At 38.4% G+C, this 13,488-nt stretch overlaps 1 protein-coding gene across 6 annotated transcripts in view; it reads left to right on the forward strand.

Moving 5' to 3' along the window:
* The window catches only part of spred2b (sprouty related EVH1 domain containing 2b), a 161,519-nt gene that overhangs the window by 31,016 nt on the left and 117,015 nt on the right, over positions 1-13,488 (forward strand). For all 6 annotated transcript variants that reach the window (XR_015852432.1, XR_015852433.1, XM_088351194.1 and 3 more), the window contains exons 3-4: positions 5,078-5,270; positions 9,069-9,237. Coding sequence is in view for 4 of the 6 variants with exons in the window: in XM_088351194.1 (XP_088207320.1) it covers positions 5,078-5,270; positions 9,069-9,237 (362 nt within the window). In the remaining 2 variants the exon portion in view is untranslated. The remainder of the gene's footprint in view (positions 1-5,077; positions 5,271-9,068; positions 9,238-13,488) is intronic.

Genomic DNA, 13,488 nt, shown 5'->3' on the forward strand with positions numbered 1-13,488 from the left:
GATTATGTGGATCGTGCGTTTGACATATTTTTGGAAATATTCACCAACAAGTATAACAAAAATTGCCCAATGAGACAAACTAATATTAAGAATAAATCTGTAAACCATTCATGGATAACTAAGGGTTTACATAATGCTTGTAAGAAAAAAAAACTTATATAGAAAATTTCAATAGTTATTTTGTAAATGTTGGACCAGAGCTCGCTGCAAATATCCCAGAGTGCAGTGGTAAACAATTTGAGTCACTGATAAAAATGAACTCCAAGACCATGTTTTTATCTGGGGTTACGGAATCAGAAATCTTAGACGTGGTTAACAACTGTAAAACAAAACGTCTATGGATTGTTTTGACATCGATATGGTACTAATTAAGCAAATTATAAATAGCATTGTGAAACCATTGACCTACATCTGTAATCTATCATTTCTAACAGGCAAATTTCCAAATCAAATGAAAATAGCAAAAGTTATACCAATATACAAAAATGGGAACAAGCACATTTTTACAAACTATAGACCGGTATCTCTGCTTCCTCAATTCTCTAAAATATTAGAGAGACTTTACATTAATAGACTAGAACAATTTGTAGATAAACATAAATTGATTAATGAAAGTCAATATGGTTTTAGAGCAAACAGATCAGCAACAATGGCAATTATTGATGCAGTAGAAGAAATCACCCATAGTATAGAAAAGAAGAGATACGCAGTCGGGGTATTTATTGACTTAAAAAAAGCATTTGATACCATTAATCATAATACACTATTAAAAAAAACTGGAAAGATATGGCATCAGAGGAGTGGCTTTGCAATGGATGATTCAAAGTTATTTGACGGGGAGGAAGCAATCTGTAAAAATGGGAGAGTTTTCATCTGAATATTTGGACATCTGTTGTGGAGTAACACAGGGTTCTATCCTGGGACCAAAGCTATTTAATTTATATATTAACGATATTTTTAATGTTTCAAAACTATTGAAAATAGTAATATTTGCAGACGACACTAACATTTTCTATTCAAATGATAACTATATTGATTTGGTAACCTGTATTAATCGCGAATTAATTAACCTAAAAGTATAGATGGATATAAATAAATCATCTTTAAATTTAAATAAAACCAAAGTAATATTCTTTGGTAATCGTAAGGCAAATCAAGATTTAGAAGTAAAAATGGATGGTGTCGCAATAGACATTGTATCAGAAATTGAGTTTTTAGGGGTCATAATAGACAATAAATTAAGTTGGGAAACACACATCAGACACATACAAACTAAGGTATCTAAAAGCATTTCAATAATTAATAAAAACAAATTTCTTTTAAATTATAATGCATTGTATTTATTGTTCTCTCGTTCTGCCATATTTAACATATTGTGCAGAAGTCTGGGGCAATAATTACAAAAGTTCACTACAGCCCCTTTTTATCCTTCAAAAACGTGCAATAAGAACCATACTCAGGGTAGGATATCGGGATCATACCAATATTTTATTCATGCAGTCCAAATTATTGAAATTGGATGATTTAATAAAAAATTTCACTTCACAACTGTTATTTAAGGTCAACAAAAACATAGTGCCAGAAAACATACAAAAATTATTCACTCGGAAAGAGGGAAATTATAACTTGAGGGGCTGTGGAGAACTCAAAATCCCAAAGGTGAGAACCACCAGGAAAAGTATGTGTGTTTCTGTGTGTGAGTCAGACTTTGGAATAATTTGCAAAATGAGATCAAACAATGTCCAACTATCCATGTGTTCAAATTTAAATACAAAAAAGCATTACTGGCGAAATACAGGGATGAAGAAAATGGGATATGAGGGAGATTGGAAATACTGCATTTCAAACTATGGTTAACTTGTTGTTATTGTTGCTATTATTACATCAGAACTGTTAAAAGTATTGTGTTTATTTTTATTGTTATTATCACTGGTGCCGCAGTGACATTATGCGCATTATGACGTTGAAGCATGGGTATTGCGAAGATTAGTGTATAAAATATGTGATTATTGTGACCATTATAATTATTGATATCTGACCTATGTAATAAGTATATCCATGAGATTTTGTTGTATTGGACACAAGAGGAGCTATCTATAAAATGTATTTAATAGGGAAGATAAAGGGGTAGGAAAAATAAGCATCTGTTTCTGACTACCCATTTTCGAACATGTTATGTGACATTATTTTGTTGTTGACTCATTCTTTTTGTCCTGTTTTTATTTTTATGTTCGAAATAAAAGTTTTCATTCATTCATTCAACAGTAGTTAACCAATGTGTAAAGGGCAATACTATTGTGCAAGGGCATAGCTCTGTCTTCTCAAATGGGATAAGCAGCATCCTCCAGTCCTCTGCCCGGGACGGGTCCTCTCCCTTCTTACTTCTACCTTCCACAACCAGGCCGAAGGTAGAAGTGTGGACAAGATTGTCTCCCACTTAAACCATTGACAGAGGCTTGATACTAACTAAAGAGCTGTACCCAAGACTTTATTTTAGTTTTTTTAAATGAATCAAAACAACTAATTATTACGTTTTGGCACGCAGCAACAATGTTTCTGAAATAATTCTTATATGTCTGCAGTGACCAGGCGAACGTTGTATTTTTTTAAAACTTGATTTACAGGTATTATTAAATATTTCCAAACAGAAGAGCAGCTTCAGAGACAGACTGCTGTTACAGTCTTGTTCCACGGACAGACTGAGGAGATAATTTCTTCCTCATGCCATGAGGCTTTTTAACTCCACCAGAGGGAGTAAAAGCCCACATTAAACCCCATCCCCACATTTGCATATTACACTATTTTTATTACTGTGTGTATTTTCCGTAACACTATTTAAATGCTCTTTATCAACACATTATATTGGGTATTTTTGTAATCTATATCTTTTATTTATTTATTTTTTAACACTAGGATACTGCTGGAAGTATGAATTTCCCTACGGGGATGAATAAAGTATCTATCTATCATATACAGTAGCAGTGAGTCGTGCATTGTTACCTTGGCCTTTTAGTGGAAGACCTTGATTTAACCACCAAACCCCCACAAACCTGGAGTAATAAATATCAATGCACTTAAGTAGCATTCTTACAGTTTAAATTTTGAAAAGGCCTGATTTGTTCACAATTACATTTTACAATATGCATTGCATCACTTGTTGCTTTCATATTTATCGTGATTGCCTTTTGTTCGTTATGTTGCTGGCACAATCTTTTGATGAGTTCAGGACTGTGTTTAAGTTCCCTCCTATAATGATAGCTGAATTTTCTGTAGGTGATTTGTTTTTTTCTCCTCACTTTGTAGATGAGATCCGTGTAGGAGACATGTCCGTTTTTAATGATGATCAATGTTCTAGAATAGGGGTCCTCCCACCTTTTTCAAGCTGAGGGCTACTTTTTGTTACTACTGTATTTTTTTCCGACCATTAGGCACACACAAAAGATTTTCTTCAAATTGTGCGTCGTGCCCTATCGTGTGGTGCGCCTAAAGTGTCAAGAAAAGTGGCAGATGTGGACCAGCTAGCTGGAAGGAGACTGGCAGGGTAGAGCCCCGGTCGATTTAAGACCTACAACATTTTTGGGTGAAGTCCGATGTTTTTGTGAGTTTGTTTAAATTTCCAACTCAATGCGACTTCTATGCATCTCCTGTGGCTTGAATGTCTCTTGTTTAATTGCCACCATATTCCGCTTGCGCGGAAGAGGACGCGTGACGTCACACGCAATGCATTGATGGAGGAAGCACTAATGCATGTATTTAGCAATTTGAAATTTATTGTGCTACCAGAGGCTGAACAGTTGTCCCCACAAATATTAATTTAATCCAAAACCTTGCCTTCCCTCCATTGGATGATTTCCGCGTTTTCATTCGCCTTGGTGTGCTGATTTCTACGTTACACGGAAGACATGGAAACCAAGCAACCGCGAGAGATGCAAATTCCCCTGCAAATTCTGACTCCCCTCTGCGTTAACAGACACTATGCTTTTGACAGAACGTGTGTTGAGATCAGAGTCCGTATAATGTTTATTGAGGAATATTGTTTTGAGTGATTAAAACAAAAAAGCGATCATCGTCTAGATCAGCGGTGGCGAACATGTGGCTCTAGAGCCGCATGCGGCTCTTGGCCAATAGCAATGCGGCTCTTTGCCTCATCATATTTTCTATATACTGCGGCTCTTTGCCTTGTTTGTTATTTAGTTTTTGTTTTTGTTTAATATGGGTGGACACTTTCCTTGAAATTAACACAAGAACAATACTTGTATTGTAAGGAGAGGATTGTGATATGGGAAATAATATGTTTTTAATTGTGTGTGTTTGTGTGTGTCTGTCTGTGTCTGTCTGTCATGGAAGGTCAGTGCGTTGTGTGGCTCTTTGACTCTAACAGTTAAAATTTTTGGCTCTTTGTGTCAAACTTGTTCACCACCCCTGGTCTAGATGATGAGTTTATTTAGACATTCGCAAATGTCACCAACAGCGCAGCTTTGAGAAGCATTGTTCAAGCGAAGGGGAGTCTGATTTAGGCGCAACAGAAGGCTTCAGCGTTCTTTGTGTATGTGTTAAATACAGAAATAAAATCCGCTACGGAGACTGCGCCCTTTAACACGGTACGCGCTATGCTCGTGAAAATACGGTATTTAGCGCACAGGGCACCCAGTTTAATATGCATTTCTAAAATAAAAGCTGGATTGCTTGCTAAATAGCTAAAAAGTAGCATGATAGTTATCTAAAAAAGTAAACTGGTAAAACAATCTTAAAGACAGCTAGATAGCTAGTAAAAAGAATAAATAGCCAGATAGAAAGCTTTAAAAAGATAGATGGCTAGAAAGGAGGCCAAAATCTAGCTCGACAACTAGCAAAAAAAATATAAAATGTTAACTCGATAGCATGCAAAAAATGTAAAAAGCTAGTTAGGTAGCTTGCTGTATAGCGAATGAGCAAAAAAAAACACCACGTTGGAGACCCCTGTTCTAGAACTTTTCAGGTCTTAACCTACATTGTAGGAAACGAGGAGTGATTTATGGGAATCTGCAGTAATGGATCAGGGCAAGCTAATAACAAATTTCTTGTGGTTTTGTTCCAGTGACAGCTACATGGTGCGTGTGAAAGCAGTGGTAATGACGCGGGACGACTCGAGCGGAGGCTGGCTGGCCCAGGATGGGGGCGCCCTCAGTCGAGTTGGAGTGTGCCGCCTGCGACCTCTCGAATTAGCCCAACTACCACCTGCTGGCTGCTCCCAGTTCTTCATCCGGGGTGAGCGGCTACGGGACAAACAGGTGAGTTCCAAAAATGACCTGTAAAGTAGAAACACTTATTTATTTAATTACACACTGTTATCAGGTTTCATACAGGTGCTTGAAATCCTTGATAATACTTAAATGTTAACGTGGTAGTGTCAACCACCAGCTCGGTAGCCTAGATGGTAGGGCGCTCGCTCTGAGACTGGGAGGTCGCTGGTTCAAGCCTCGGCCGAGTCATACTTACATACTTACAACTTTGGTACTCATTGCCTCCCTGCTTGGCGCTCAGCAATTAAGGGTTGGAATTGGGGGGTTTGGTCACCTAATGACTAAAATGGCTGCGCCCTGTTTGGCTGCGGCTGCATCGGCTTGCTACAGTTTAACTGTACGGGTCAGGTGTATCGACATTTCGTTCTGTGTGCATTGTTACAAAGAATGACAATAAAAGTAAATTCTATTCTATTCTATTCTCAAGGTCAGGAAAATGCTTGAATTTTGGATGAAATGCTGAATATGGCTCGATATATCAGCTTTTAAATTGAGACAAATTAAAAAAAAGTGCTTAAAAATGATGGTGATGGCAGCTCCATTCCTCATTATTGTGTTGTTACTGTCACATTTGAGAGGACCAGTTTATCAGGTTCGGCTCTTTTTCAAGAAGCGGCTCTTTCCAGCTCACTGGGCTCCCAAAGGGCTCCTCAGATTTTTATTTTTTACGTGAATACTCGCAATAATAATAAATCGTTACGCATCAAATTATTTAGTATTAGGTAATCTTATATTATTTGCAAATTTGCAAAATACAAAACAATTATAGATTTTTTTACACGTTGAACGGATTTAAAGTCGACCAACAACACACAATCCCTTAAAATGTAAAACAAAAAAAAATAAATTGAAAATATAAACTCTCTAGTGCTAATTTAGACACACATCTTCTGAAAAACATTTTAAAAATTTAAATTAAAATAGGTCAGAGAGCAAAAGATCAGCAGTCTCTTAAGATTAAAAGATTGAATGCACTCTGCTTCAGAGCAATCAATATTATTAAATGAGTCCAAATTTTGCTCATTCTTATGCTTTTTATACATACAGTACTTTCCTTCTTTTTTGTCTTCCATATTGATCTCCATTATTACCCAACATCTATAGAGCACATTCTGTGTATGTACAGTAAGACCTCGGTTATCGCGGTTAATGGGGACCAAAACCACCCGCAATAAGTGAAAATCCGCGAAGTAGCGGCGCACATTCAAAAAAACAAAAACGTTTTATTTTTTTATTTTTTAGATTATTATTTTTAGACCTGGTTAATGGGGACCAAAACAACCCGCAAAAACTGAAAATCTGCGAAGTAAAAACGCCCCTTCAAAAAGGAAAAAAAAAATTTAAAAAAATGTTTTTTCTTTTTTTAAATTACCGTATTTTCCGCACTATATGGCGCACCATGTTATAAGGCGCACCTTCAATGAATGATATATTTTAAAACTTATGCCATACATAAGACGCACCCCATTATAAGGCGCTATAAGTGCATGCTGGTTTAAGATCAGGTAATTGTGCAATTTTGTAATTGTAATCCTGTGCAGTCCTTCGAGACATTTTTGGGATTAAGGGCTATTTACGGTAAATAAATGTGACGACTTGACTACAGTAGAGAATGTAGTTACTTTATGCAACCTCTAGATGTTGCCACGCTCAAGGGAATGTCAACAAAATATTCAAAAAGGTCAAACTTTATTAACAAACAAGCTTTCCACAACTCCATTCACTCCCAAAATAAATAAACAGCCGTTTTATTATTTTCTCTGAGGTAAAGCATTTTCGTGACACATCTTTGAACAACATCGACATATCATTTTATTTTTTGTCCATTTAGTCAACACGCAAAGAAAAAAACGTCTGATACTGTTATTTTAAATGAAACGTTAGTGCAATCGCAATAAAGTGACACTCGTAATGTGCAAAAACAACGAGTGCAAAACAATAACAATAAAGCAATAACATAATAACTGTAAAATGTAAAACGTAAACACACAAAAGAAAAACAAAGATCACTCTATAAGCTCCTCATCGACGAATCCCTCGAATTCTTCTTCTGCTGTGTTCGAATTGACCATATCTCAGTGAATGGGCCATCCAACACGTCCGGTGTTTTTGTGCCAGCGCTGTTGCCTTCATACGTATAGTTATCGTACTGACACTTCTGCTTGCCGCTCTTTGTTGAACAACCCACTGTTCAAGTGTCTCCTCTAACTCTGGCCATCTTGCTTTATTGCCACGGAAACTTTGTTGAGTTTTCCTTACTTGGCGGAGCTTATCTTCATCCTTTCTCCACTTCCGTACCATCGATTCATTTAAGTTTAACTCTCTCGCTGCCGCTCTATTGCCGTGTTGTGCTGCGTGACTGATCGCTTTGAGTTTAAACTCGGCGTTGTACGCGTGTCTCTTAACAGGAGCCATTTTTTATACAAATGCACGTATGAAAGAGAATCTCGCTCGCTCTCTCTCTCTCTCTCTCAAACGTGACTTTCTGAATAATTCTGCGTTTGTTTAAGGTAAATTGTGCTTTACATCTTCACCAGTCATAACCCTGGATTCAGACAAATACTGTATTTGTTGAATATGAATTAAGCAGTTTAATGGGGTAGCCATTTTGCCACTTAGTAAACAAATACAACACGAGCCCCGGCAACTACCAATCGTTTAATATTTCCCAGTATGCACAGCGCGAAAAATGGAGTCGGCGGCTGTTTCTCGTAGTTGCGAGACCTTGCGAATTTAATATTGAGCCATATATAAGGCGCACTGTGTTATAAGGCGCATGGTCAGCTTTTGAAAAAAAACAAGACTTTTAGGTGCGCCTTATAGTGCGGAAAATACGGTATTCTTTTTTTAGACCCGTTTAATGGGGAGCAAAACCACCCGCAAAAAGTGAAAATCTGCGAAGTAGCGACGCCCCTCCAAAAAAAAAAAAAAAATCTCATCTCACCTCATTATCTGCACTGCGTATCCTTATTATTCGCGAGCGAGCCCCCTAACCCGCGGCGCGGGTACTTTCAGGCGCGATACGCACGACACCGCGACTAGCCGGCCTGTCGGAAGCGCAGTCTGATTTGGGCACAACACCGCCGCGCGGTTTTGGTGCGGCTTCCGCGTCACCGCCGTAATGCATAATAGTCTTTGAGATCCCGTCAGCAAACACGAGCTTTAACGTGCGCCACGAGCACCATGCTAAGCCGGATAGGCTCTCGACTTACTCTGGCCGTACTGAGTGTACTGGTAGCCCGCGGCTGTCACTGCTGGGTCCACGCGGCTTCAGCTTGACCGCCCCCTAACCCCTACAGGTTATTATTATTTTTTTTTTTACCATTACAGACCACAGACCGCGACGCTCTGAATCCGCGAACGTCGAAACGCGAAGTAGCGAGGTCCCACTCTAAACAAGTGTGTTGTAGGCAAGCTGCAAGTGCATTCTTGAAGCAGAATGGCAGAATTAATGCAAGTTTATGTCAGCCCATTGACACTAAAAGATCGTAGATCATAGATAGGAACAGCACAAAATAGCTCATATGTGCTAGCCATTAAAGTCAACATCCATAACAAAAAATGTTTTTTGAACCTCGGCGCTAGCTTTTATCCTTTGAAGGTAGTGGACAAATTGGAAATTTGGCCTTAAAAATGCTTGAATTTGGCCATGAAAAAAGGTGTATGAACCCTGATTACTCATTGTCGGCTTGAGAAAAATCTTTGTTAACCCCATTTCTCGTATATGTTTTGAGACATTTTTATCTATCAAAACTTATTTCCTAATGATGCCTGTTAAATTGACAGGTAATCATGGACTGCCCGTTGAGGAAGGACTTGGTGTACACCATTGCCACTCCCACCTTCCACCACTGGATGGTGGAGGACCGAAGATGTGGCCTTTCCTTCCAGAGTCCAGCTGACGCTAGGGCATTCGACAGGGGGGTCCGGAAAGCCATTGAGGACTTGGCAGAAGGTACGTTGCGGTGTCACCACCAAGACATGTTAGCAACATTTACCGTTCCATTTGGCATTGGAAAATGTGGTCACTGATAGGTTTATAGTTTAGCAGACATTAAAAATAAAAAGAGAAGACATCATATAACTTTGAACTTGCAAGGAGAACAGGTAAATAATATAATAAAACACTTTTACTGTCATTACACAGAGTGTCATGAAATTTAAAGCTTCCACATATACAGATAAATTTAACTTGACATAGAATTAAAAAGTAACAATGGAATTAAAATAAAACACAGAATTTAAAAGTATTGTATTTACCAATATGCTAAAAAACATATCTAAATTTACACAACTCAAGACGGAACACAATACAAAAACCCAGTTGGCCGCAACTGACATTGCAGAGATCAATGATGAATATTGATTATTTACAGATTATTTGTTATTCACAGTGCTAATACGGATTACCCGATATGACAGTGATGCACTTCAGTGCATATTTGGAATAAGTATTGTGACAGCTTTCGGCAAGAAGCTGTCTCTGACTCTATTCGTTCTGGCTCGACTGGATCTGCATCGCCTACCAGTGGGTAGCAGGTTGAATTAAAGGAAACCGGGATGAGTAATGTCCCTAGATGCCTTTTGCTCTGATCAGTTATCTGGAATTGTAAATGTCAGTCAATGAAGGCAGTGGGTCACCAATAATATTTTGTGCAGTTTAGTCACCCTCTGCTGCCTCTTCCTGTCTGCTTCTGTGCAGCTTGTGTGCCACACTGAGATACTGGACAGCACATAAAACCCTTAAAATGCCAAATTCCAAATCTTTCCTAAAAGCCCTCCCCAAGCCCTTTCTTCTTATCAAATCTCCTAGGTTACAAAAAACAGATCCACCCGTACGATTCAAAGAGCAGCAACATTATTGGCCGATAGTGGCAATGATTTAAACCAGGGACTATTTGAGTGACGGGCTATGTTTTGAAAAGTTTTGCACAGCGGCCGGAGAAATAAAAATAGTTAATTGGTGTATTTTTTTTTTCTATTTGCCAATAGTCATAAATCCGATACCTCGGCAATACATAAGGAAAAATGATCACATATGCCAATCCATTTTTTATTTGTTTATAGGGACCTTTCCATCCAAATGGTTTTGAATCACACAACATACAAATATATTATTTTGAAAATTAAACCTTTCATCAAGAGTAATGGCGAAGTAATATCCATCTTTTTAAGCACTTAATTTGATCAGTTTCATTAAAAAAGTGCAATAGAGAACATGTATCTAACATGTGGTCCACGAGCCAGACCAGGCCCACCATAATTTTTATTCGGTCCCGCGAGACATTGCCCAAAGGAGCACAAGAAAAAATGAGCTGCAGTTTTAAATGTGTCCACTTAATGTCACCAAGGCCAAGCAACACTCGCAAAGCAACTGGGGCTGGATTTTTCTCTTACTCTTTTCTCTACCCTTCTCTCTTTTCTTCTCCATTCCATTACTTTCTTTTTTTCTTCCTCTCTCATTTTTTCTTTCTAGCACTTTCTACTAAAAAGAGAGAAAATTTATGTTCTCTTTCTTTCTCACCATTTTTTCCCCGTTTGCATTTTTGTCTCTCTCTTGCTCTTTCTCTGTCTCTCATTCTCTCTCTGCCCCTCTCTCTCTCTTTTGCTCTTTCTTTTTTCTCACTTTCTCCCTGTCTCTGTTTGTCTCTCTTTCTCACACTCATTATTTTTCACTCCATCTCTTTCTCTCTTTTTTCTTTCTTTTTTGTTCTTTCTTTCTTATTCTTTCTTTTTTGTTCTTTCTTTTTTTCTTTCTCTTCCTCTGTCTCTTTCTTTCTTGCATTCTTGCTTTATTTCTTTTTCTCTTTCTTTCTCTTCTCGATCCTTTTTTTCTCTTTTGGTGCTGTCTTTCTTTCCCTTTTCTATTCTCTATTTCCTGTATCTTTCTCCTTACCCTCTTGTTTTTTTTTTTTTTAATCTACTTTTCTGGCCCCTGTGAGTTTTTTTTCTAGCACGTGTCCCCCAGCTCAAATGCGTTTGACACAGAGCAAATGTGTTTTATAGTATGAAATTTAATATCCTGATAAATAAAATGTATTAGATAAAAATCATATACAGAAGAATATGTAGCCAGCTATTTGTGTGTTGGCCATGAGCACAATTAAAAATATAGTTTTTGGTGTACACGAAGAGACACAGGCTAAGAAATCCAGGTGAGTATTTCCTTAAACTACACGTGTCAAACATGCGGTCGGCGGGCCAGATTAGGCCAGCTAAGGTTTTATATTTGGCCCTTGAGACAAAGTATATTGAGACATAGAAGCACAAGAGAAAAATCCACTGCCATTTGAAATATGTCCACTTGACGTTGACAAAGCCAGACACCCACCCACAAAGCAACTGTAGTTCTATTACTTTCTCTCTTTCTCTTTTTCACTCTCCTTTTCACTCTTTTTTTTCTCTTCATTTCTCTCACTTTTTCTTTTTTACTCCATCTCTCTGTTTCTCTATATCTCTGTACCTCCTTTATTTTTCACTCTGTCTGTTTTTCTACCTTTATGTCTCTACTTTAATTTATTTTTTCCCTTTGTTACTGTCTCTCTTTTCTTTTTCTCACTCTCTCTGTCTTTTTCTCTATTTCACCCTTTGTTTCTCTCGTTTCTCGCTTTCTTTCTTTGTTTCTTTCCTTCTGTCTTTTCTCTCTCGCTCTAGCTCTCGCTCTCTCTCTCACACACACACAGAAACTTTCTCTTATTTGCTCTCTCTATTCTTCTTTCTCTCTTTACTCTACTAGTCAAGCCCCGTGAGTTTTTTTTTTCGGACCTTGTGGCCCCCGACGTAAAATGAGTTAGACACCCTTGCCTGGCGCACACCCTCCTCCACAGGAAAGACTGCATGGTCCATGGAAAAGGCCGGACATTTCTCCCTTTTTTGGAACTTGATTTTGCGAACTTCTAAGGTTTTTTAGTTTTTTCTTGCACTCATGTAGTTTTTAGATCAGGGGATGTTGTACTAATAGTCTGTGGTTTGCAATAATCTGTGCAGCTCTTTTAGACTCTTTGTGATTAAGGGCTCTACAAATAAACATGACTTGACTTGGCTTCATGGCTGCTCGTCAGGAAAGGACCGATCCACGGGCCAACCAGGCTTTGTGATTGGCGTGCGGAAGACTTTCTCGCCGACGGGCCTGCCCTGGATCCTGGCCTTTTTTGTCCCGATGGTCAGAGGGGGAAAAGACCATGACCAATCAGGCCCCACCGCCCAATTCATTCACTTTGTGTGAATGAATTGTGGGGTTTTTGAAGTGTTGGCAGAGTCGGTGGTTGGAAGGTTAGGCGAAATGGATTTGTGGCAGTGTTGTTCCTCTACATCAGGGGTCAGCAACCTTTTCGGTGTGGAGTGCCACTTTTAAATGTCATTGTAAATCAGTGTGCCACACTAAGATTAATGACTCGCAATTTTTTTAATATCCAAAAGAGCTGTCGTTTTACACCAGTCCGAATATACAACATGGATATACCTGTGTTTGAAATAATGTCTGCCCGGACGCCTGGGGCCTGCATCTTTTACGTCGGGCGCACAACTTACAAAACGTCTCTGCCTGGGGGGCCGACAACTTTTTCAAGGGGGGGGATCTTTCTTTTTTTCTTTTCTTTTTTTCCTTCTTCGTTTGTTTAGGAAATTTCGGAATTTCGTTTTGTTTGGAAATTTCAGAATTTCGGTTCATTTGGCAATTTGCATACTCGGCAGCCAATCAGAAGCCTGCATCGAATAACTTCGTGCTTCAGGATTTTCCCGAGCGTTATAAGGTCGTGCATTTGCATATCATTTTCCAAAGTAGACGCACAGAGAACACAAGAAAAATGGATAAGTGGTTAGGAATTGTTAAGATTTGTCAATTTAATAGCGCTCTTACTCGCGGTAAGACGTTTTCAGGCAACTTTATGGCTGGGCAGGCTACTTTTCAGAGTTGTCTGCCCTGGTGTCCGGTAACTTTTTGTCATGAGTTTCAGACAATGGATATACATTGAAATTGTGTAACTGACCAATTTATCTTCTACTATTCTTGTTCATCAACAAACTAAAAAATGACTGTGAGCAAAATGTGGAAAGGCCTGTAGACATCATGACTTCAACTATTCTTCATCAACAATTAACTACAATCAAAGTCAAATGATATGGACAGCTCCCATACCATTCATCAATAAAATCTTATTTTAGAAACGATCAAAATTTGAAACGCACACTCACTTCTTTAATATAT

Source organism: Urocampus carinirostris, chromosome 13 (assembly GCF_059441175.1).
Source record: "Urocampus carinirostris isolate Australia breed hairy pipefish chromosome 13, RoL_Ucar_1.0, whole genome shotgun sequence".
NCBI classification, from domain to species: domain Eukaryota; kingdom Metazoa; phylum Chordata; class Actinopteri; order Syngnathiformes; family Syngnathidae; genus Urocampus; species Urocampus carinirostris.